This window comes from Athene cunicularia, assembly GCF_003259725.1.
Source record: "Athene cunicularia isolate RWA chromosome 2 unlocalized genomic scaffold, athCun1 chr2_part1, whole genome shotgun sequence".
Lineage (NCBI taxonomy): Eukaryota > Metazoa > Chordata > Aves > Strigiformes > Strigidae > Athene > Athene cunicularia.
Genome location: NW_020799095.1, coordinates 93,454,036 through 93,481,233, shown reverse-complemented (window position 1 = coordinate 93,481,233; position 27,198 = coordinate 93,454,036). Strand labels below are relative to the sequence as shown.

Here is a 27,198-nt window from a genome sequence, read left to right as displayed (position 1 = left end):
ATATATATATATATATATATAAAAGGTTCTTGTTAGGCAATAAAATAGGGTATTAAAAGAACTAAAAGAACTGCTTTTGTGCAAAATCACAGAAGTGACTACAGTAGATGTAAAGCCTCTGATCAAAGAGGGATGCTCAATGAAGCAAAAATCACATCCTACTTTGAGGAAGGGAGAAAATGCTTTCTGACAGATGGTGCCTCTGCTCTTAAACTTAGCAAAGAATGCTATTTACCTCCTTTATTTGGTTCAGAGTTAAAATACAAAGGTAATACTTCCTTTTCCTCCACCCCAGTTCTTTCAAAGGTGCTGTCATCCAAGCACAATAGATACTACGTCACTTATTTTTTTTCCTTTTGCATAGCTCAAGTTCAAAACAAACAAACAAAAAAAGCATGTGCTGTAGAGGGTTTTCTTTTCTTTCTTTTCTTTTAAAATTAGATTGCTTTGGGGGGAAAGGAAATTCAAGATATTGTGACACATCTCTGCTGCTTTTTCCAGGCAATTAGTTTTTAAAATTAAGATTTATATCTAGCTGGTAGAAACAGTAGCACTACATTTTTCAGTGTGCTCCTTGCTGGTACTGTTCCCTTATTTTTTTGCTCTTAAAGTAACAATTGAGTAGTTTTAGGATGGTTTTGTAATAAATCATGGTGGTCCAGTTGCCTGAATCATTGCTACTTAGCCATTCTACCAAAGACATAAAAATTGGATTTCCTCTTGCTCATTGCCTCTATTGAAATCCCTGGGTATCTTCTGAAAAACACACTTCTAGGAGCAAAGCATATGGTCTCAATGCCTTTGACAGCGGATCTGAACGTCTTCTAAAATTCAGATAGCTCCCCAGTTGTCTTTTAAATTCAGTTCGTGATTATCCTCTAAAGTAAATGGACAGACAGATTCCACATCCCAGAAAAGTTCCTTTTTTTAGCATATGATTGTTCTCACAAAGCTCTTTTAAAAGGCAGAAATGTTTGGTTTATTTTCTTTTGCCTTTCAAAGTGAATTTATGAAACCAAGGATTGTTGTAGTGGACGTTGACTGGCTGAAATTTTGAGCTAGTACATCGGTTTCTGAGCTATTTTGGAGGCCTCTATATCCATTCCTGTATCTCATTAAATATCCATTGTAAAGAAACAAAAGTGGAAGTAACTAACTGTTATTTGTATCCCATTCTCCCACTTACGAAGAAAAATAGAAAATTTTAGAAGAATGCAAAGTTCTCATCTTGTGAGAGACAAAGCTCTCCGAGAAAGATATAATACTCCCTCCTCTGTGCCTTGGTAGTGCTCATGTCTGCAGCTGCAAGACTATATAAAGAAAAATATTTTAACTGCAAGTTCTAGCTATGGGATGTAAATATGGTGATTTTATGGTGCAGAATCAGTGTCCTGAGTAATCAGGATGATGAAGTCATCACTGATGTGAGCTATAACATAAAAGATTGTAGTTCTTGTTCTTGTGAGATAAATCATCTCTTTCTTTGTTGTTAATAGCATACCTGTTCCACAAGAGTTATCTCACACCTCAGCTTGAGGACTCAGCTAAGGATTCCTCACTACTGCTTTCTTCTGTTTAACAAACGATGAGCAGAGTCCTCACTATTACTGATTTTTAATTATTATATCTCCAAGGAGGAGAAGGCTATAAAGAGATAAATTGGAAATAACCAGGAAAAGCCATTCGCTTTCTTCTTTATTTTATGAAATTGCTTTGTTAGGTACTTTTTGTTATTTTTTCCCCCTTAAAATTGTCCTCAGTATGCTCTTAAAATAGAGGATATATATGTTTAATTTTAGTTTGGCTTTACTCTTACAAAGTGGAGCTAGTGCCTTATACTGCACAGTTTTGCAAGCTTTGCCTTAATGTAAAAGTGCGTCATCATGTTTCATCAGATATGGTACCTTCAGACCCATTTCTGCTAAAGCTATACTTCCTTTTAACGTCCTTTTAAATCCTTCACTTCCTTTTAAATCCTTAACTTCCTTATAACTTCCTATTAAATCACAGCTGATTTCCAGCTCTCTAAATTCCCGTTTTTGTCCTGCTGGAAAGCTACTCGTATTCTATTCTTTATTTCCCTCCTTTTAGAGCTGTATTAAACCTAAATATTTACATGCGAGTTAATAATTTTTGCAGCGTTCAATGAAGAAGTAGTACCATAACTCAAGAATACTGTCCCATAGTGTAAGCTTCTACATTATATGCCACTCTGTTATAATAGGCACTGAAAGTAGAAACAGCACAGAAAGCAGCAAGCCATGGTGGCAGAAGGCAAAGCTGATTTCAGTCTCTTTTTTGTCCTAGTGTATTCTGAGCAGCAATACACAAAAGGCTGCTCTGCATTTCACCTGCCGCTCTGTGGCTGCCAATAGCTGAAAATAACTGGAGTAATGGATGATCTAGTCATATGCAAGAAATTCCCCAGGTTTTATTCAGGAATTATGAAGTTGGTCCTTTATGTTACTTTTCTTTCCCTTCTACTGCCGTTGGCTCCATGCCATCCATCTTGCTCTTAGACTGCTTAAACTGCTACCCTACACCGATATCTTTAACATTCAACTATCCTGTGAGCTTCATCGTTGTTCACCTTGTCATCTTTTATCTGTATACTATGACTACAGACACTCATAATGAATTTAACTTCTGTATTACAGGTCTTTCCAGTCAAAGCCAATAGTAAAATTGCCATCAGGAAAATGCCTTGCTTTAATGTAAGACACACTTTTCTCCAAACATCTGTATGAAGTATAATTACTTTGAACATGTCATGTTCTGAATATGATTGCCGGTTATTGCCTTGTGCTATGGGCACTTTTTTCATTTCCCAGCTTGCTGTAGTAACACTTAACTAACAGGCAGTGAGACAAGGCAGAATGAATGTCACTTAGGAGATGATAGTTCTCTACCCCTTCCTGCTTCAGGAGATTGGTCAATTGATTTGCCAGACGCACTGGGGTTTGCCAGGACTCTCTTCCTGGCAGCTGGGATCAAGGAAAGCTGTTGAAGGGACTGCTGCTGCACTGCTCTTACAGCTTCTGTGATTTGAGAGGCCACAAAAGGAAGACCACAAAAAAACAGCCTCAGCAAGCTGAGGAACAGAAAAGGCAAAACACAGGACAGGGTATTTACAGGTTTAATAACAAGTTTCCAGAGAGAAGACATGTAGGTGGCAACTTCAGTTTGTCTTATTATTATGGTTGCTTTTGATATTCTGTTTACTTAATTTTTTGCTTATTTGGGTGGGAGGGAGGTAAAAGTGCTTTGGCTTCTTCTATCATGCATGAGAGTAAAGAAAAAGGGACTCCTCCCATCTCCAGACACAAGCAGATCAAGCAGTTTGACACACCTTTACAGGATTTAACTCCACTCATTTCCCCTAGCTTTACACAAGTCTGATGAAAATGACACAGCTTGTTTGCACTGAATCGCAGTGAATTCCCTTTCAGGGAAAAAAAGCAAAAGAACATCACTTGCATCCCTCCGTGAATTATAGCCATTGTTTTTTTTACTTCCTGGTGGGTAATTGAAAGCGTTTACAGATAGAAGAAATTATATAGAGAGTCATGAAAAATAAATTAACTTTTCTGAGTATTTCATTGATATTTTAGGCATCTACTTTATTCCAATTAAATTTATATAATCTAAAATCAATGAACTTCTTTATTTTAGAGAATAAATTATAGAGGAAAATAATTTGTTTAGTCTCTGTGAACTGCCTTATTTCCACATATTTTATACATGTAATCTCAGCAAGGAACAAAAGAACTCAAAGCAGTATTACGTTCAATACAGACAGAAAACTTTCCTTTGTTTGAGCACCTTCAGTGCCTGCACAGAACCTAAGCTTTGGGAAGGAATTTAGGAACTTTCCTGCCTGAGTAGAGCTACGTCCATCTACTGCTGTTCAACCACTTGTAATGGCTACTACCATTGTAATGGCCTCAGAAGAAGGCATGGAAACGTTCAGGAAAACTGATGTATCTGTCCCCAAAATTTGGTTTATACAGTTTCCTATTCGTTACAGAATTTTTCAAACTCAAAATATACCTCAAGTATCTGTCATAAAATCAATTTCTGTATTTTTTGTGTATAGTGTGTATGTTTCTCATCTGAAAATTGTTGAATTTGATTTCCAATTCAGATCAATGCATGTTGATTTATCTCAGGAGAATACTTGGCTAATTAAAGATAAGTGGAGCGTTTAATGTCATAACTCAGCTAACTTTAACAAATACAATACAATCTTTATTCATGGAAAAAAAATAATTCTCAGTCTGGACACTGAACAGAGCATGGAGATGGGAAGATATTCAATTAAATACCACTGACTGGAAATGTTACCATGTCAACAATTATCATCAATTCTGATGAGATAGCTCAGGATGGGTTCCACTGAGATACTTATTCCAAGCTTGTTCAAGTTACATCAGTTTTACCAGGTGGTTCTCAAATTCTCCTATTAATAATGAAGTTATTTATGTTTTGGTGAATCATGCCTGAGTTACCTTGAATAAACTGCTAAATCAGAACTAAATCCTTTAAAAATAAAGGAAGGATTAGATTGTTATTCTTCGGAAAATATTCAAGGGGTCTGCTCGAGGCAGATGGGAAAATGGTTGAGAAACATGCAAAACTTAAACAAAAATTTTAGAAATATAAAAAAATATTAGTTTCTTCTCGTCAATCTTTTCAATCTGAGCTTAAGTTTCCTCTCAAAAATACAAAATACACTCAAAATCCTAAACTACAATAGCATATTGGTAGCCTGCAAAATTCCTTACTAGAAAAACATTTATTACTTTTTCTGGTGGAGTTTTACAACTTCATCTTACAAACACTACTTCATCTTACAAACTGACATTGAACACGTAATGATACTATCATTTAAACTGAAAGATTCTCTCTTGTGTGTATAAGCTTATTTGTTTTACTGTTCCTTTTCAAAACTCTCTGCTGGTTTTCTACTTCCAGAAGTGTATAAAATGAGTTTTCGCTGCAAAGATGATAGCTGGAAGAGTGAGAGTTTTTAACATTTTTTTTTATAATTCCACCATAAAAGGAAAGTGTATCTCTCTGATACTTTTCTAACTTTACAATTAATTATCATCATGCTTTCATTGGGTTAGCACCAGTGATGCATTTAGTATAAGAAACAAACATATATAATGACTGCATGTCATTCAGCGGATTGTATTTGGTTTTTTAGCAGGAATGTATCAAAACATTCCTAAATTCATAGATACAGTTTTTCAGTAATTCAGTCTATGCTTTTAAGCTGTTCTAAGCAGGTATAGTGAAAGGTGAAGTCTTATTTTAAAGACAGTCAAGCAGCCTTACATTTTAGCTAAAATGGCTGCAGTCTCAAGTCTTATTAATTAAGTCAAACCTATAATTTCAAATAGGGTTTTTTTTTTTAAAAAAAAAAAAAAAACAACAAACAAACCACAGTGTCCTTTCTTCTTTAGAACTGCTGGAGAGGTGTGTCCTTTCTTCAAGTGTTTGAGGAATCTTCTTAATCATTGCCAGAGAGCTAATTATCAGCTAATACAATATTTTCACTTTTATATGGCATCTACTATTACTATCTGTTTGTAGCTTGAAATAACATTAAGACCCTCTAAAGAATATTTCTAAGGACAATTTCATAGAAAGATGTTTCACAGAAAGCTTAAATCTGAATAACAAATGGTTTAATAAATGCTTTCAATGCATGGGTAAAAAATAGAACAGCTTCTGAAAGGCAGAAGTTCTAAAAGCTGTGTTTCATCCCTGCATATATTAATGTGAGATCTATTATCTTTTCTGAACTTTGTTCATTGGTGACAGAAAAAAAAAAATAAAATCTTTAGTCAGTTTAAATAACTCATTTTATTAAACTGGGAACTATGTTTTTACCTTGCCACAAACCACCCTCCTCCTTCCCTTCCCAGCAAAATACGTATAAGCAAAACTAAAACCCATGTTACACCATAAATACAAAGTTCCCTGAATGAAAGATGTTTTACCAGAGTCTAAGACTGTTCTCTATCTTTGGAGGACATTTCCTACAGTTTGAACAGCATTTTGTCCTTAATACCTATAGGGAAGTGCAACAGGATGACTCTGAGTTCTGCAACAGAGGTAGAAGAAAATGATGAAAACAGATATTGAATTTTGTTGCTTTTATGCAGTGGGGAGTGCTAGGAGAGCACAGGACTGAGACTACAGTGCAACAATTTGCTGAGGTAATATGACACAGCTGGTGCTAAAATGGGGCACTATTTACACTTCATAACCATTTTCAACAACCAGGCATTCCTGCCTTTTCTTTGAACAGCCCAGAAGTGGAGCACATCTGACTCCACAGTGAAAGCCAAACAGGCATAAAACATATTGTGGATTTTTGTTTGCTGTTTTGTTTGGTTTTGGTAAACGTTAGTTTTGGTACCATTTATCTCCCTATTTCCATGGCATGTGCAAAAAGTACCAAAGGAAGGGCTCAGCTGTATCACCACACTCAACCTGAATTTCTTAGACTTGACATTTTATATGTGTTTAATTCTCAAATTATAGTCACATGAAAAAATTGTCTTTTAGAATTAGGATTTGTTGAATAGGTATCCATTTGGGGTGACATAAATCCTTTGTCCACATCTTTTCCTATATCAAGCAATGTAAACGATACTGCCTAACAATTTTTTTCTTTTTAGTTTTTTTCCAATCCAAGCTATATTTTACTTACATAAAAATGTGGTGAAAAACATATTCCCTCCATCCTGTCAGACCAAATTTGCTGTCCGGCTTCAGACCTCCTGTGCTGAGTTTCATTTTATGGCAATTTTTTTATAGGCTAGTTTTAAATCTTTGTGAATGGAGTGTTTATAACAAAAATACTACCAGGCCAGGAAATACTGGCCACACTAAAGATCAACAGAATTATAACAGCCACAAGATTAAACAGTACTGATCAGTCAACCTCCAGTAGCATTCCATTTTCAAAGGCAGTATACCATTTATTCCACTTTATACACTTTTTGTCAATGTAAGAAACTTTTTGCTTCATTTTGCTCTTGATACTCTAATATGAAATTAAAAATTCACCTATTTCACTTCATCGCTGTGGTATCAGTAGAAGTGCATAAGGCCTGTATTGTGTTTTGTGGAATCATGTATCCAAGGGGAACATGATTTGAAATGCAATAAATATTTAACAGTGAGATATTCCATATCATCAAAGTGATATTTAATGTATAAATTTGCATTTTTGCATTACATTTTTTAGTAAGATGCTTCATGTTAAATCAGTAACAGATTTAGGAGCTGATTCTTTTAAACAAGGTATCTGATAAGATTTGTGTTTTGACTGGGGGTTTAGTTTGGCTGTAACAAAAAAGCATCAAAAAACCTTTTGGGGAAGGGAAAAGTGAACAGTGAGCTAACAAATTGGTAAACCAGTGTTTTAATAATAACACTGCGTACATCGCCACCTACTGTAAATTACTCTGGTAGATGTAATTTTCAAGGATGTAAAAGAAAATTATACTCAAAATCTATTTATGCCCAGAGATCAGCAATCAGTTGACTCTCATAATTACTTGCTGCTCTACACAGGAACGCAAAGCGAAAGAAGACTGCAAAGTGTATAGCTCTACCTACTTAAATACAGCAGAAAATCATTACTTGAGACAACATAACTAAATCCACACCATTTTATCTTTCACGCTTGTTTCTTTTTTCACTAGCTTTATATTCTTTCTACTTTTCAGTTATTCCAGGAGCAGGGTAATGTTTCCTTTTGTTGTTTTGTTATGTGCCCATGGTGCAAAGTAATGAAAGACTAAAATAACTTTCTTACTGGAGTTTTCCTTAGCTGTTTTCTCTTCCTCTCACTTTAGCCTTTCCCATATGCATTTAGGATCAGAGCATTATTTTCTTCTTCTTTCTTGCATTTTGCCATCATCTTATAATTTGTCAGAACTCTTATCCAATTCAAATGTTTCTTGAAGTGAAAGAAATTGTCACTTGCAAGAATTTCTCCTCTGCCATTTTCTTTTTCTTTCCTTAGCATTACCAACATGGAAGGTCTCAGTTTTGTGAAATTTCTGTTTAAAAAGCTCATTAAGTTTTGAGCTTGAATAGGAAAATGAAACTACCTGCATTTTCTATAAAAATGCTTAGCCTCTGTTTACATCAGTGGTAAATGAAAGAATTTTACTTTATTTTGGACAGGTGTAAAGTTCAGGGACAGTTATTATTCTCATAATAAACCTCAGTTTTACAGCTTATGTGGAAATGTTTTATATTAGATTCTGATTAACTGAGTGTGTGGTTGAAAGGATAAATTAGACGGGGGATGCTAGCCACCTTGTCCAAAGTGCTCAGCCTTTTCAGGTAGTTTTGTTAGGGCACTCATTCAATATTTTAGTTAGAGTCTTAAATAACTTCTTTATTTTGATGCATTCCAGTATTAAACTCCACACATTTCCTCTCAAAAGCTTTTTTTTTTCAAGGTTGTGATGCTTGTATCTTTCATTATAAAACAAAATCCTTGACCATAGTCGCTTCTGTAAGACACACAATTGTATCGCCTGTTGAATGAGTCAGAGAAAACTACAAGTCTCCTAATGTAGTGTGCCACTCAGAAAGAAGAGCTGAATGTTTATTTAACTTATTTAAAACGAAGTAGTTTGTTTTCCCTCACAAAGCAAAAGGGCTAAAAATAACATATTGCATCATATCACAGAATAGTTTGGGTTGGAAGATGGGTCTGGAATTGATTCATCCCAACTGCTTGCTCAGTTCAGGGCTAGAGTAGTAGATCAGGGTTCCCTGATAAGTACTTTAAAATCGATAAATGAAAATTGAATGTATCACTGCAGAAAATGTCACTTCTGTAGAATCTGTGAACTCAAACTCAGAAACCTTTCTTTCTGAGAGTTTTCACCTGGAAAATTCTGTTTGTTTTGAAGCAAAGTTGAAACTTATCCTAATTTTGTGCTAAGCGAGAACATGGTTGCGCCTCCTTCAACTGTGTTGGCATAGTGAACACCGTGGACTCAGAACAGAGGGAGAGAGGAGTCTGGTTTCATGTTGCAACATTAGGACAAGTGTAAAAAGCTATAAAGATAAAATCAATTAATAGCTATAAGGACCACTGTGTCTGTATATGGAAGACAGCATAAGAAAGCTAAGTAGAAGCTTACTGTCTTTATCTGCAGGTTGGATCAGAGTACAGAGCTAAAAAAGCTCATACTCCAGTCAGATTCTTTTATTTAATTTCCCTGTAGTTCAGGCAGGCAGGCATACAATTATGTATTACATATAGAAGAGCACAAGTTGAAGAGACGTAAGGTGTAAAATAGATTACTTTTCCCAAATATGTGTTGTATTTTGGCTGCAGGAATGCAGACAGAAAGGGTAAAGACTACTGGGTAATATGAGACATGTGCAAGTAACTTCCTTTTCCATCTCCAAGTGGAGATGTTAGGTAGCAGGGGTTTATATATGTCTCCTCCCTTTATAACACACAGAGGCATAGAAAACTGGTACGATGAATAAAAAGATGCATTACTAGAAGAAACGCCCAACAGAAAAAGATACTTAATTAAAAGTAGAAGGCAAGGTCAACCTATCCATCTTTGAGAAAGATGTGGTTGATGGTCTGATATTTCTACCACAGGAGCTACCTCAGCTTGTGATAGCCCAAGTAGGGATTATACTGTTTAAATGCAATAGGAGAGCAAGTATTTAAAAACACTATATGGAAACACATAACCACAATTAAACCAACCTGGCCTTTATTCAATACATTAGTTTTAGTTATGTGATTCAAGATACTGCTTTTAAATACTTGCTATTTTAGATAGTGGTACAGATGAAATAATGCTCTTTTTTATCTGTACATAACGTTTACAAGCAATTCACATTATTCATAGGTATTGAAACAATTGTGACTATTGCAAAAACCTAAGGACATACATTTTCTTTATTTTAAAATATTGACATGTAAATGTACTCTTCATAAAACTCCAGCATTCTTGTGACAAAATCTAAATGTTGGAAACTTTTCCCTAAAACTCAAAAATTTGACATATTATAAATTCCCTGGTTTTAAACTGCAATCTTTTCTGTATGGACATGTAAAATTTCTCCTTTTCTAGATGAGGACTTGATGACAATGCCAAAAACTTTTAAGTTAAATAGTAGTCTTCCAGTTCCAGAAAGTGATTATGTTCTGTAACAAGTATATTCTACTCAGATACTTACAAATCCTGATGCTGGCAAAAAAACACAACAAAAAACAAACAAACAAACAAACAAACAAACAGAAAGAATACTATTATTAATTTCATTCCAAATTATAAAGAAGATTAAAATGCTTTTTAAATGAGAATAAAATGGAAGTGTTTCTAAATGTTAGGAGGTGTGTTTTTGAGTTCACTTTCTTAATATTTTTCCTATATATTTTATGATCAATTTAAATTGGTTTTATTCAAAATTATTTCTCATAAATAGACTAAACCATTTTCTTAAAAATCTGTCTCAAAAATTGTGTTTTCTGATATTCATTTCCCTTTCAGAAAGATCAATATTTGAGGAAATGAAATTCAAAATTAGTTTAGAAAATATGAAAGTTGTAGCCCAGCTGTGCTCCCTGGAGTTTTAACTGTAGTTAAATTCAAGGGAAAATTTGTATTTCTTTATTTGGAACTGAAACAGGCCCACAGTTTCACTCAATAAGCATATGGAAATCAATATGCCGTAATGCAGTTTATGCTATTTTTCAGTTTCCATCTGCTCCCTTCCATTGCATCTTTTTGTGAGTGACAGCATAATAATTGCTGTACCAATTAATGCCCTTCCAATCCAACTGCATCATTACTGCAAAATAAATGTTTTGCTTTGTAGCAGTTTGTCCTGCTATGAAACTTTGCTTTAGTTATTCCAATCATCTAACAGCAGAAAAGGAAAAACTGCTTTGTCATCGACAGCTCAATAGAAGACACTGTATATTCAATATGGAGAGTTGGCAGAATTTTAACCAGTATCAATTTATAAATAGGATAACAGCAATCATTTATTTTCTGCCTTAAATTAAAGTATCCTTTTTGATGCAATAATAGCCACTTAACTGATTTGAGCTTGTAGTAGAGGGTTTTTTGAGGATCATTTTCTTTATCCAGAATAAAATGTGGAGTCTCTTTCTTTGCAACAAAAGCTCTAAGAGGATAAAAGCTTCCATCTGAAATAAGCAGTCATAATAATTTAGTTTCTTGCAGTAAGTGTTTCTTTTTCCCTAGTGGGCTTTCATTGCATAGCTACAGTGCCTTTCCCATTTTGTCCTGTGTCTTAACAAAAATGCTGCAAAGAATATTAGAGGTTGAAGCACCTTGAGACACGCTTCCCCATCAAAACCATATCCTCAGTGCAATCTGCAGGCCTCCTCTGGTATAAATAGGAGCTTTCACTGCTGTTGGGAGAGTCCTTAGAGAACATAAATCTAGATTAAAGGCTGGTACTAGTTTTGTGAACTTTTCTGGCTGAAGGGCTGCATTTATTGTCCGGTGAGAATTGTGTGAGGAAACAACATACAACTAACTCCTTACTAACGTTTCTTTCCTGAAACATCTGTTAGCTAATTGGGTTTTTTCCACTTCCTTGCACCATCCTTTGTGGATAAAACCTCATCGTCTCTGTTTCACTGGTTTCCAGGCTGTTCTGTTTATTGTGAGCACAGAATTTTCCAATGAATATTTCTAAAAAGAAAAGATTGCTTTACAGTGGAACAAGTGATTCACTTTATTTGGTTTTAGCTTGCACTGACTGATACGTAGAAATTTCTTTTGAACAACCATGTCTTTCTATAACATTTATAGAAACATCTATAGCAATCACAGAGCTCTTGTCCTCATGAAGTCTCAGAGCACTCCCAAGTACAAAACATAATACTAATAAAGATATCCAATTGGCTTCAATTTAATGGCTTCAATTTTGTGCTCATAATCTTGGGAATGGAAATGCCAGATTTTATTTTCAAAAAATAAAGTTTATTATTATTACCTAGAAAAGTAAAACTGCATTAGAAGAACATAATTTTGTTTGTAAAGTCATCTGTTCAGAGGTTAAGAAATCCCAGATGTAAGCTTGCTGTGCAGCTGCAAAAGTCTGTTTCTTTATTTTACCTAATGACTATCTAATATGAGGTACTTAAAGGCCTGCAACAGAAGCTGAAACACAGGAGTCTCTTGATTCTATTAATTGTTAATCATTGTACTGAAAAAAATATACACTTATATTAGATCTTCTATTAGAAAAACTTAGTCACAGGGTCTCAAAGGCGATCCTGCATCAGAGGAGTAGTCTGGTGGTGATAGCATTCACCCAGCATTTGGTTGCATATTGCTCACGGGTCATCATTCCCCAAAATGTCTGACACCAAAGCCAGTCTGAGAAAAAACCTGCCATCTCTTACCCTTGGCTGCTTGTTCCTGCTCCTCGGCTGTGCCAGTACAACAATTTGTAGGCCTCTTGCTAACCAGATGACTAAAGTGCTTCTGTCTACAAAGCAGCCTTTCAGTCACAATGGCACAACTGAGGGACAGTGAACAGCAATGAGGAGAAAGGGAACATTTTCAACTGATTTTTTCATTACAGAAAGAGTAATGTCAAACCTTACCACAAGCAGAGGGGAATTTTAACTCATCTGTTACATCATAGATGAGTGCTCTAACCAAAGAGTGTCAAATGGGAAAGTCCCTTGGATTCTTGTGCTGAAAAAGAAAAGCATGACCTTTAGAAAAGAAAAAGATGTGGCACCTGCCATCTGGTTAAGAATTTGAATTCTGAGTCCAAAACAGAAATAAGCATCTCCCAGTAAGGAGCAGTAAGGGAGCTTTTAAAGTTTATCCCTGGATCTCTTTTTTTGTTTTGTTTTCATTTAGCTGAGTACTGCAAGTTTTCTCTTAGAAGTTGTGATCGATCTACTTACATGTACATCAATCACTGCTGTTACTAGGAAACCATTGGTTTTTCCTCTAAAGAATTGTTATAAATAAGCACCATGCCATGAAATAGGATCCTTGTGTATACTGCCTCTGCTTCCAACATAATTAAGATCAGGAAAAATCTAATTTTGGTGTAATTTGCCAGGTTACATTAAATTATCTTGATGAATCATTCATACCTAATTGCTTTGGACTACAGCTTCATTGCATTCTATGATCCTGAGAGTAAATTTAAATAAAGGCTGAAGTAGGCTGAATAATACTTACCTTTCCAAGGTCCTGTCCTAGAACAGAAAAAAATAATACATTTTCTATGTAAGCCACAAGAGAAAAACCTCCCCCAGTTCTAATGGTGCCTTCAGGTCATGAAGTCTGTGTTAATCAAATTCGTCTTATGCTGACTTCAGAAGAACTGTAGAGGAGAGTTAGTTTTGTATTCTTGAAAACAGCTGTGGTACCGAAGAGCTGCAAAATCCACAGACAGCATTCTTCTTCTCTCTTAACTTTTTAAGACCCAAATATGACACAGAAAATACTATTGAAGCAGAAATCTTAGAAAGCTGTGGAACTTAAATTCTTTACTGCAAAAACTATTTCTGTATCTTTAGTTTCAAAATCCTTACTGCTGACATAAAACATAACTGTGGAGATGCTGCAGTATCTAAGACTCCAAAAGGCTGATCAGCTGTATGAGTATTAACATTTAGTAGGAATTCAAATAAATGAATGGATTATCAGTTAAAATTTCCAGTACAGGATACACTTGTTTTTTAAAAAAAAAAAAAAAAAAAAAAGCTGAACTAAATTTTGGAATTTTACTATTTAGAAGTCTTAAGCCAACTTGGAACCATCGAACTATTTTACTATTTACCACCATTATTTTTTTATTAATTTTATTTAAATATATTACTATAATTAATTGCTTTTTTTAAAACATGTAAGTTGAAAGTAAACATATTGCATAGAACCATTCTTTCCTAAACTCCCAAATTCTCTATTAACCATAGGTTTCTCATTTCATTTGAACTGATGTCCTCTATTCTTTTTGTTATTATTTCCATAAATCAATGTCATACTGTTTGGCCTAAGCCTTGACAAGGTGTCTTAGATCTTTTGGCTCTGCTGAATGTAATCTTTTGGATCTGACTGTCTCTCTCTGACTGCATGTCCTAGCAGTCAGGGAAGAAGTTACTTATCCTCATTAACCCCTTTGTTTACAGAATAGCTAAAATCAGTCTGTTGTAAGATTTAGCAGTGACAGATTTTCTTTTAAAGAACAGTAGGTGATGTGCTAGTGTCTAAGGCATACATCCAGGAAATGGAAGACCTGAAATTAATTTTCTTTTTAACCTTAATAGGTGCAAATTCATCTTCTATATGCTAAGAGAGTGCCTTAATAACTTAGCTAAAAATTAGTTTATTAGGGGCACTCTCCATCACTGTATTAAAGCTGCACTATTCTACAGAAGTGAATCCAAAATCAGTTATATGAGATACGGCACATGATACAAGTAGTCCTGAGTTGAGGGAACTCTCCTGGTTGGCAAATGCCTTTACTCCTGCTCATTGTCACAGGCACTGTTTGTGTGTATTACATTTTTTGGATAAAATACATAAAGGGAATAGACAAAAATGGTACCTTGACATATTTTATTTATTTTTATTGGTAAGAAAGAGAAAAATTTCACATACTCAATCACATACCTTGACTAGCAGTTCCCTATGGCAGCACCTTACGCTGCCATATATGATGGCATATATATGATTCTAGCTTCTGGGTAAAAAGAAGACAGGACCTTAAATCCTTAGAATGAAAATGCCAGATTTGGAACACAAAATTAAAACCTACAATCATGCAACTTTCTGTGTTTAGGTTTGCATTAAATTTAAATCCTAAGACTAATGGTGATGCAAATCTCAAATAAAAGTACAAATGTATGAGGGCCTCTCTTAATATCATGATTAAAAGTTGGTCAAAGCAATAAAACATTTAAGACTATTCTCAAACAGTGTATTATCAGTGCTTTTGGTCTGCAGCTCAGACCTCACAGTGACCATACATTTTAATTCAGTTTGATGCAAAAGCAGAAAACTTTTAAACCTGGCATCTCAGTCAGGTTTTGACAGCCAAAGTCAGTTTAACCCAGTGAATGAATAGTACAAATAGTACAAATACACAAAGTTCATTCTGCTGTGTTGTGCTATGAAGGGGGTTTTTATGACCGCTAACGTGCTACTGGGAATTCAGTCTCTAGTTTTATTGTCTTCAATGTCACTGAGATGTACCTTTTATTCTAATTTTCATTTAGTTGACATTTTTTAATCTTTTGGTCCTAGTAGTGCTCTGATAGTCTCATCTTCAGGGGGATCATGATTTTTTTCATGAAGCAGCCAATAGCATGTTATAGCCAAACTTTTCCAAATACGAGTTAGAACAAAGTTTTGCCAAACTGGGTGAACATCATTCTTGGTCCCAGCACTACTGGGAAGTCTAGAAAGCTGCTAGCTGTTTTGGAACATTTCAACATGAGCTGAGTTCTTCAGCATTTGAGGTTATGCTCTGTTACAGCTATTCTGTAATTTATCTGTGGTTGAAGGAAAAATGTGATTTACATTCCTACGTTAATACATGTATTAAAGACATTTTTAAATGCATTATACAAAACCATTTTAAATCCAGGTTTCAGTATACATTTCCAGAGAATATATGTTACATGAAGTTACACACTTTGGAAATTAACTTTTTGTTACTAATTAAATCTGAATTGCAAAAGAGAATTTTGAGATAGGAAAATGATCAGGTTACACAATCAGGTCACAGGAGTCATCTTCTGAGTTTGGTCATCGGCTTTTTAATGGCTTTTCACACATGGCTTTGCATCTTGCTGGTTACAAGTGATCAAATCATGGTTATATGAGACTCACAAGCCTGTCTGTGAAAGCATCTTGCACATCCTCTTCCCAACCATTATTCTGCCATGTGGACCATATCCCACATACAGTTCATTTTGAAATGACAATGATGCTGTGTTTTCCTGACAAACTGGCATCCTATTCGAAAGACAGTAAGTACAAGAAGTGGCATTCATGTGACAAATTCCTTTGAAACTACTGGCATTGCTCCCACCACTTAAGCAGTGCTCCAGATGAAAAAGAGATGCATTAGTTCTTTATCAGCTCTAACAAATATAACATTTATAAAGTAGCAAATATATAGATATGTTATTCTGTAATCTTTAAAAAAATAAATTCTGACCTTCAATTATGCCTGAGTTGGGTCTGGGACCTCCTGCCTTCTCTGGGCATCCATGGCCTGCTTGTGCCCTCAGACATGGGCAAAGACCCTCCTCTGCAGCCCCAATGTGGCATGTCTGCTCTCCGAGCACCCTGGCATCGTGGGGCAGTATGCAGTCAGCCCATCAGAGTTCATGTCCTTGGCAAAGGGCTCTAAGTAATTTAAAATTAAATTAAAGCTCAGTTACACCTTCTGTGTCCATGTCCCTCCCCACCAGGTCACAGCCTCAACTCGGCGAAGGTGTCCCGGGCGCAGACGTTTCCCAGCTACCCTTCGGAGCAGGGCGAGGAGCACCAGCAGTCCCTCTCACTGGCCAGCAGCTACGCCTTCAGCTACGGCTCAGGCCTGGTGCAATGACAGCCGGGGGCAGCCGGCCAAGAGAGACAGTCGAGCCTGGAGCCTGCCGCCAGGGCCAGTGAGCCACTGGCCCCCTCCGCACCCACCATTTGCCGTGAAAACTGATGCCTACCAGCTCCAGCCAGGTCACCGCAGGTGCGGAAACCTGGAGAGGCGGCTTCCCCGAAGCAGAGGCTAAGTCTTTATTTATTTATTTTGCCGTTCCTTTTGTCGAAACATTCAGAAAGGAGGGGGGTGGGGGGGAGTGGGACACGTTTGTGTTGTGAGAAAGTGGTGGAATCAAAAGAAACTGTGTTGGTGTGAAGGTTTCTGCATGACCGGAGAAGGCTTGTCTCTGGGGCTCCATTGCAATGGCACATTGGACATTGGGGACTTCCTACCCACCTCCACCAGCAGGCCGGCCCATCTTCACCCATAACATTTTTAGGTCCTTGCCACAGCCCACTGATTCATGCTGGAGTCGCTAAGATATCGCCGACTCGAGACACAACGTCAGCAGTGTGGGGGTCACCTTCAGATCCAAGCAAGTTCTCTCATTACCCTAGAGGGCGGTTGGGTGTTTTTTGAGCCAGACACCAACAGATACTGGAGTAGCAGGCTAATATGGTTTGTTGGGAATAGAGTTTGATGCGCTAAGGTAAGATTATCGCCTGGTACAGCTCCAGTCTTAAATTCCCAGGGCACAAATTCATCCCTTACTAATACACATGTACTTCTCATGATGCCCCTAAGCTGTGAACGCCCATATCAGCAGCACAGTCTCGTCCTCAGAACTGCTGCAAAGTCTTCTTATTTGCTAATTATTTAGGTAGCCACACCTGCAAGCCTAACTTTAAAATGTGGGAAAACTGTTCTTCAGAGAAAGAAAGAGAAATGGGCCATATCCCTGGCTGGCGACTGCCTGTGCCACTGCTCAGCCAGATACAGTAGACCTGATCTCTGGTCTTGTCTTTCTGGTCAGCATTACTTTGATTTTCTCTGTTTCCTTCTCAGATTTCTGTTTTAGATGCACATTGTATCTTGTATGATCATGTGTCAAGCATCAGTTTACTTTGAAAAAGAGGATGAGTACTTCTCAATGGAAATTGTCTGTCTTTGGAAGACATCTTTTAAAAATGAACTAGTAGGTGTGTTTGTAATCTGTAGAGGGAATAAATTGGAAGGCATACCTGGAGGTGGGGAACAAGTTTTATCTGTCCTGAACATTTAGATTTTTTGTAAGTGATATCGAATATTTATGTACTTGTCATGATGCCCTGAAATGTTTGAAATCGTGGGGAGGAAAATCTGCTATGATCTGAGCAGCCTTTGTTCTGTTCCCAGTGTGAAACTATTGCTGTGATTACCAGAGGGATTCATCTCATTAGTTTCTCAGGACAGGTTGAGGAAACCTACCAAGGAGGAGACACATAGACTCTTTCCCAGTGAAACAATCAGTTTTATGTACCATAATTTAACTGAAAAAGTGATGTTGGGTTGTTTTATATATGCACATATATATATATATATATATATATATATGTATATATATATATATATATATATATGTATGTATTAAAAAGTACAGAAGAAAGTTCTGCTTTTGATTAAACATTTACTGATACGGTATGTCCAGCTTTTCTCCAACCACTTGCCCGGCTAAGAGACCTTGCAGACTTACAGCTTGCTACACCTCAGTGAACAGCTGCTGAATAAAAAAGCTTTGTGATCCGCTTGAATGAAACTCTTCTACCCCACCACAATCAGCTTTATTTATTTTTCCTCTTTTTCCCTATCTCATTCACTACCTCTTTTCCTTCTCACAGTGCTCCCATACTCAGGAATAGAACAGCTCCCTACAGAGAGTATTTTGATGAGCTAAAATGAAAAACTGCTCTCCCACACTGTCAGGGAGCTGTACCTATGGTGCTCTCTGAGCTGTACCCGTAAAGGAAGCTTCATTCACTGTTTCATTTAAGAAAAAATTTGGTTGACATTTTGCTTTGGGAAAACTTCCAGTCTACAGATGTTACATGCAAGACATGATATAAAAGGATATGCTGGTGTAATTCCATTATTCAGTGCAGCTTTGCCAAATATACACCTTTTGAGGAACTGGACAGTTATTTTTATTCCTATGCAATCGTGATTTTTTCACTTGCCCTAAAATTATATATTTGCTTTAAAATTCCTTATATTAACTTTTCAATATGTTCTGCAGATTTCTATGCTGTGTCCTTGTAAATGTTTTCCCCTGTGACTTGAATACTAGTCATCTAACAATTACATATTCTACATAGTCCAAAAATGGAGAAAAGGCATAACAGGAGAATATCAGAACTGCTTTGTAGTTCCAGTGTCCGTATACTTTAAAAGCCTAACTAAATCCTAAAGCCAGTGATTTAGCTGTGTTTAGATAAAAAGTGTAAGATCTATTTAGTGTGCTCTTTGCTTTTCCTGGGGAACAGTTGCTGTCTGTCACATGTTCCTATGAACTGCATGAATATTGTCTAGTTAATGAAATTGTAGATGCTATTTCCAAAGAAAATGAAAAAAAAAAAAAAAGAAAAAAAAATGAAAAAAGCAGGGGAAGGAGGGATTGGCCATGTATAGGAGTTTCACTAAATATTTTGCTTTTATTACATAATGCAACTATCCTCTCAACTCATACATTTATAAACATGTGTGGAGTCCCATCCTGTAGTAATAGGCAGAAAACTGAACTCCCGGACAAAACTGGAGAATGCAAACAACTAAAACCAAACCTGACCTACTGTCATACCTACCAACGTATGACACGTGCTAATCATGCTGACTTGTTGGGAACCTATTTCTTGTAGAGTGTAAACATAACCACACTGGCAGTTGAAAATAAGGATGCAACTTCAACTTCACAGTGTATCGTAACACAGTCTAAGAAAACTGGGTCCCCGAGGCACAAAGGTATTCAGCAGCTAGTGGATATTGCCGTTAGTGCCACTCCAGAACAGTAGATGATATCACTTAGCATTTGTATATTCATAGCTTCCAGAAATGTTCCTCAGAAAAACTCCACAAGAACCAGGCAGTCACTGTGTGAACAGTTTGCCAGAAAATTCTGTTTTCACAGAATTACTTTAATTCCTGGCATATGCCTGTTGATAATCTAAGTGATTGCCCACTGAGACTACTTTGTACAGCTCCTAGTGCTTCTGCCAGAAGGAAAACTGACTTTCGGCACACATGGTAGAGCTGCCTGCCTAGAGACTACAAGGGCCTTTAAAAAGGCCCAGGGACCCCAAGGGGCCCTGTTCAAGTCTCGGCTTTCTTCACGTGCAAGGCATACAGATAATATGTCTACTCCTGACCCAAGAGGAGCTCTCTGTTTTCAGCTAATGAGCTGTGAAGAGATGGAGGGCAACAAAATGTCTTCAGTGGTAACCAGGTGTAACTGGTACAAACGGAACTTAGCATTAGTACATTATAAAACAGAAGAAACAATATAAGGCTATTGCTTTCATTTTGGTTCTGAGGATGTGCTACGAATATGTAACTGTAACCAAGATTTAATTTTTAAAAAAATTAAACTTGATAAGAATATATTCACCTCTATGAAAAAATAAAAAACAGCATTACTAAATATAGTTATTAGTGTATTTTAACTGTGAATATTACAGATTGATGCATGCTGGTACTTTTGATTTTGAAGTAACTTGGTGCAAAAAAGGAGAAATTGAAGGAGACTGGTAATAAATCAGCAAATGGTGCTAAGGTACTTGAGTAGCCCCATTTTTTAAGCAGCTATGTGTTATTATTGACAGTTTAAATCATCTGTGAGCATAGACCTTTGAAGCAATTTTGCCTGCCTATGTAAAGGAAAAAGAAAGAATAATATTTTGTAACATGGAGTTTGCTGTTTTACTGAGTAAATGTTAGGCTTTTCTTTCCGGGGTAGGCTCTGGCTCCAACTCCTCACATGTTATCAGGTCCATGCAAAATTCTGTTCTTGGGGGGGTTTTGTTGTGTTTTGGTTTTTTTTTTTTTTTCCCCTAAGGCTACCAAGTAAAACTCTGAAATGTATTGACAAACTAAAGAAGTTTGTTAGACAGCAACAGTAGCTGCTCTCATTTATTTTGACAAAAGTCTGCCATGACATTTTGGGAAAATACTTCATTTCACAACACATTAATAGAAATCCTACTGGGAAGCAGCAAACACATTTCTAATCAAGTCTTATTCTAAGCTAATAAGACTTTGCTGAAATTCAATATCTGAGGTCAAAAGTCTTTTAAAGTGCTTTCTATAGCAATAATGTAAATACAACATACAGCCTTCAGGCACCCATTTATTTAAGAGTTCCTAAGTGCAGGCAGCCTGTGAAGACCCTTACCTGTTTGTGGCAAAGAGAAAAAAAAAGAGCATTAATCAAATCTCTATATTGCATTTATCAGAAAAGGAATAAACTTCATGCTTGTTCATCTGTCCAGTCTAATAGACAATACTATGAGGAGTAGTGATTTTTGAGATATCTGATCTCTAGGAGTTGACAGAGACCATCAGCTTGTATCATATAAACCTCTAGCCAGACTTAGCTTGCCAGCCAGATTTTCTAGTACTCATCTGGTAACCTAGAAACTGCAGGGTGATTTTCCATGAGAAAATAGAAGTCTCTTGAATGGCTGTGCTTTTTAGCATGAAATACAGAATTATTTACAACTGTTTCTTCCTAAAAAGGAAGGAGGAATGTGTTCCAATTAACCTCTCTTTTAGTGTTTAATATCCATGTATTTTATCTCCTTTTTGTACCTGCTGCAAAGGAATAAATGTGGCTTTTATCTGCACACAGAATAGAGTGGACTGTGGAGAAAGTGTGAAAAGCTGCTATTTGATTACAAGAACCGATCCAACAGCACTGGAAAGTTTCAGTTTTCCATAAGTCATCCAAATTCTTGTGATTCTTTCCAAACCAACTTACTACACAATGTATATCTATTAGAATCTTATCTTTTTCACCACAGACAACTGGTCGGGGTGCCTGCCTATGTTTTGTAAATAGAAGATAATGACTGTGCAACACCATTGTAGTAGCATAACTTCAAAATCAAAAGGTACAAGGTTGGATATATTAATTCTGCACATATAAAGTCTTGCACTCCATAAAGGGTGCTGTGTTTGTTCTTGATATTATAAATAAACGCTCTTCAATTATTTTTTTTATTTTAGATAAAAGGGTATGTTAGATTGGAAACAAGTACAGGCTTATGATAGAATGAAAGAAATGTTGATTAACCTGTTGTAACTAGAAGTTTGTCTCTCTGTCCAGGTCCTTACAAGACAGTAAAAGGTGATAGGTGAAGGTGCTGTGTATTAAGCAATTATTTAAATGTCATTATGCTTAGAAACCTAAATATTAGAATCTACAGGTGAACTGGTTCTACTGAAGAAAACGGAAATTTCACTTTGCAAAGATGCCTTTTGCACCTTTCCATGCAGATAAAGCTTGACAGATTTTTATGGATATTGTTAAAACAAATGTGAAAGTAACTGAGTTTTAAGTATGATTAAATATAATTAATTATTTTAAAGTGTCCGTGCTGTTATGAATATTACAAGTTGTAATGGAGAAAATATTTCCTTTTTAACTAAATGCAAGCTCAGAATCTAATATGCTCTCTAAGATGAAGTTCATCTTTTTAAACCTCACACTGAAAGTCCCACAGAATTGATTTCATTGTTGGGTTTTTTTTCTTCAGCAGACAAATCTTCATGAGGTTAAATAGATTTACCACTTTCTCTTAAAATCCTAGCATTGTCAAGTGAATGTATAGATTTTACAGTAGATTTTTTCCTGTGACAATATTTGACATGAAGTTAACCCTCATTTTTGATATAGGCTACACATTGTTTTCAATCTTTTCTAAATTTGTGTGATAGCAAGACTGCAATAGGCATAGCAAATAGCACAAAATTAATCAGTTGTCTTGGCAATTCCATACCAGTAACAAAAATAAAGGCTGCAGTTAAACATTTATGCTCATTGCTGCTCCTATAGCTAAAACAGAATAAATGATGTAAAATAAAGCTATCCTTCTTGATGTTAATTGTTGCATTTCCTGAGTTTCCATCAGGCTGTGACAGGAGATATCCAGAACTGCTTTTCATAAGTTGTATTGATTTAAGATGGCTACAGGGAAAAACAGACAATTCAGAAAAAAAGTATTATGACTTCCTACCAAACTATGACACCAGCTCACCTTTTTTTTTCTTTATTTGAAAAAAATCATTATAGAGGGAGGTTTTGAAACCTAATAAAAATCAAGTGAAAAATAGGGTGAGAAATCAATAATTTTTTTTTTTTTTAAAAAAAGATTTTATAATCTTTAAAAATGTTAGGACAATTTAGCAGGCATTTAAGACCATAGAAATGGGTCATGTCGAGTGAAAAACAGTTTCCTGGAGCATTCAACTTCTGACTTTATCAGGAAGTGGGAACTATATTTTGCATTTAATCCAACTCACAGCTCTAAGTTGCTCTATAACAATGGACTCAGGAGTGCTGGGCTCATTTTCCCCAGTCTGGCTGGAAGAACCAAGTACCAATCCAGCTAACATGCGCCATACAATATAGATGCTTAAAAACTAGTATTTTGCACAGTGCATCACAATTGTTATCGTACAACTTTGTGGAACTTAGCACAGCTAGATATTGCTAAAAATATGATTCAGAATGTTTCAGAGCTGATCAAATTCTGGTTAATGAAAAACATGTCTGCATTTATGATGCATAAAAATATGTACATATATGCTCAGCCTTTATGCTTCTAATGACAGACTTCTCTGGGAAAGTTTCTCCCTTACTAGTATTGTTAGGCAAATTATGGAAACTTAAAAGAGAATAATAAATGTCTGTTTCGGTTTTATTTCAGAGAAAAAAAAATGGTATTAACAGAGAATAATTTTAATACATATACCTATTTCTTACATGCATTTCTCTCCAAACACACATGTAGACATCAGCACGAATAGAGAAGGTACTGAAAAAAAAAAAAAAAAAGAAAAAAGGAAAGATATTTGGCTATGTCTTAGTACAATAATCACTTAAATCATGTTTTAAAACTTACTGGTTAATACTACAAATAAATTATTTAGTGTAACAATCTAATGAAATAAACTTTTAAGAAAGGTATTAAATATCCCTTAGAATCCGAGACACTTTTTTTTGTTGTTTTTTTAACTATAAATTTCTCTTTTTAAATAACCATAAGCTTAGCAGAAATACGTCAGCCTCTGCTAGTAATTCATATTATTTTTTTATCTAATTATATAGGCCAGCAATGTGGATAGTGTGGAAGTAATGAACGTATTATTCTTTTGAAACTTTCCTTAGGTAACTTTGTACAATTCCTCTGGTATTTATAGTTTGACCATTATGTCCTAAGTTATATGTAGGGATATATAACAGCAAGACTATAACACAGATAGTAAGGTAAATCAAATCAAGCCTAATCAGGGTCAAGAATCTAGTCAGAGCAGTGGCATGGTAGCAGCCTGGTCCAGAAGCCTCTGAGCTCCCACAGGTGAGGCTATCTCTATGATCCTGAGGCTCTCTTATTTTAAAGGAAATGTTGGCAAACTCATCATATGTTTGTCCCATGGTTATTCAGATGCTCATCCCCTTCTCATAATTCTTAATGCATTTTACTCTTAGGGAAAAAATAAAAAGCAGAAACAAGAACAGTCTTGCTGGAGGAGTTCTCTACCAAGCCCTGCAGGCTCTTCTTAGACCTTAAAATATGAACTGTTTCTGCACAGGAGCCCCACTTCATGGCGAAGGCCGGAAAGGGCAGAGAAGGAGTGTGGTTTGATGCAGGCTGCAGGAGAACTGGGACAGGCTCTTCCATTTCCTCTCTTATTGTCAAGTAGGATGCTGGATAGACTGTGGTAGCAGATAAAGCCATCATTTCATGTGACAGTGGAAAGCCTAGTCCAGTTTAGTGTTTTGAAGACCCCTGTGGGTCTCTAGCCTCAGGGTGGAATCTTTCGCACTGGATGTCAAAGGGACAGTGGCCACACACATACCCTGACACCACATCCCAGAGAGGCATGGCAATGGAGGCACATATTGTGGTCTAGCCCAAAACAGTTCCCCAGGAATGTGTGAGTGTTGGAAATGTCTTTTGAGTTGTCTTAGTTACATCTTAAATAATACAGTCTGAGAGCTTATAGAGAAACATATAGTTTCTACTCCTGGGGACTACAGCCTAAAAGAGCATTATAATACCTATCTTAGAGACAGACATGGCTGGTTTTGGAACTAGACCTTAGTGTTAGACTTACAAAGTCATTTAGGGGATTAACTCCTATTGACCATCTAGGCTTTAAGGAAATAATTCTTTTAACTGAACCGGTGAGCACTCACTGAGGCAGAGTTTCAGCAACTGTAAATAAATACCATTGATTTGAACGTTCTCATAGCTCAATAAAATAGAAGGTTTAGAGGCGCATGATGCAAATAAGATTTTAAAATAAATTTAAAAAAACATAGCCCTGGTTTCCAGATGTCTTTATGATTACAAAAACATCTCCACCACCCCTTCAAAAAACCCCAAAAAACACAACATAGAAATTAAGCTGATAGTGAGATCAGTCCTCTGAAATATTTTCTTTTTCTGAAGTAAGGTTTCTTGTTTGGATCTCTCAGGAGTAAGCTAGTATCCACCTGTCATCAAAATAACAAATGCTGGTAGCACCTATACTTTAACTATTCTGCTTGCTTTGTTGCCTTGATCCTCTCCTGTCCCCTAGTCCTGGGAAAAGACCTGGATGGAAGGTAGGTGAAGTTTCACAGCACAGTTAGAAAGAGCTATTTTTGAGTATCCTTGAAAAAATGTAGGTGCCTAACAGAAAAGGTGTCTGGAAATTTAGGGCAAGTGGAGATCAGAAAGAGTGGTTAATGTGGGGGTTTGGAGAAGTCGAGCTTTTTCTCCTTGGTGGGTGTCACAGAGACACACACAATTGAATTTAGAGAGGTGCTAAATTTAACAAGATTAATTTTTTTATCAAATAACATTAGCAAACCACATGTTCAGGATGTAAGAGGGGTTAATTACTGCACAACTGACTTAATTCTTAAGCTTTAGAAATGATGACCAAAAATGCAGAAATCACTAAGCTAAAAGATGAGGGCGCTCAACCTCAAGGAGTTACCTTGGATGCTGTCCTGATCCAAGGGGAGAGTCCCCACCTGCAGACCCGCTGCTCCAAGGAGGCCTGGATCAATTTGCCCTCAGACAGGACTCCATTTATACCCTAGTCCAATCTGATCTGTGGTCATATATGGTCAGCAGTCTAGAAACTTCTCTCACCTGAGGTGTTTCAATGGCTGTGGGCTTTGTCTGTTGACTTCAGCTGAGGTGTGTAATGGTCATCACCAACCGAAGCATATGCGTGACCACAGTCACCATGTGGGCTGGGCAGCTTGACCCCAAACTGTGGCTTCTAGTTTTAACTCTTTCCTTTCAGCAGCTGAGAAGTTCTGGACTTTATCGAGGCAGGTGCACCTGCCACAAAATCCACCCTATTACCGCAGACACAATTCAACTGGTCTCATTGGAGCGGTGGCACAGTCACCTCTTGTCTCCAGCGTTAACAAGGGAGCACAGTCTCAGCGAGTTTTAAAGCTCGCTGTGAATCATCATTCCTCACTTATTTTCAGGCTATTAGAAATTACTAGCAACATCAATAATGCAGTATCAACTAACAGTATGACAGCAATCAACAGGAGAAACAGTCATATGGCAACAATCAACAATATAAAATAATCAAAAGCAGCAGCAAACAAGTAGGTAAATGCTATCCTAAGTTTGCACTGCGATATCTAATACACGAATGGATTTTAAGGGCATATACTCCATGGATGACACAGATTTCGTTACAGCGCTTAATACAGCTTATGATAATACAAATCACAATTATAACCGTTATTAAAGACTGGAGGAAGCTAACTAACCATCCCAAAAAGGAAAACTCAAATATATCAAAACTTTCCCCAACCAACTAATTCCTAGTGAAGCAACAATTGCCTCTAAGTCCTTTGCTGCTCTCTTCATTTTGTTGATCTGATCCTGAATTGTCAGTGATACATTTGGGTTGTTGACACAACACTCATCTGACAATATAGATTCAGGATTCCACATATGCCATTCTCCTTTAATAGTATTAGATCCAATACAGCTTGGTTTTGAATAGTCATTTTACTGACATGTTGTAATTGTTTGTTCATGAGTCTCATGAACAGAGTGCGCCTGCCGCAGTAAGTCCAGTCCTTAAAGCAAGCTGTTTCCTCACAGAAACATTGTTTTACCCAAGATGCATAGGCAAGGGAGAGCAGTAGACAAGCAGGATGAGCAGTGTCATGAACATATTGTATAGCAAGAGAAGCTCTTTAAAGGAACCTATTTGAGGTGAGTAAAGAAAATAACAGGAGATAATGTATGTTACTGTTTTAAATTCCACCTTCTTTCCTAGACTGAGTTTCGTATTTGCTCTGTTGATCCAAACTCTGGTGACGGACTGCCTATCCTACATTCAAAAGTTCCAGCA

The 27,198-nt window shown here is 36.5% G+C and overlaps 1 protein-coding gene across 1 annotated transcript in view; it reads left to right on the top strand.

The window, feature by feature from the left end:
- Nucleotides 1-16,872, top strand: part of DOK6 (docking protein 6) — a gene marked incomplete at its 5' end in the record, with an annotated part of 156,967 nt that extends 140,095 nt beyond the window's left edge. Inside the window, one exon of the mRNA XM_026841422.1 lies at nt 16,499-16,872. Within this exon, the coding sequence (XP_026697223.1) occupies nt 16,499-16,638 (140 nt within the window). The remainder of the gene's footprint in view (nt 1-16,498) is intronic.
- Between the last annotated feature and the right edge of the window lie 10,326 nt (nt 16,873-27,198).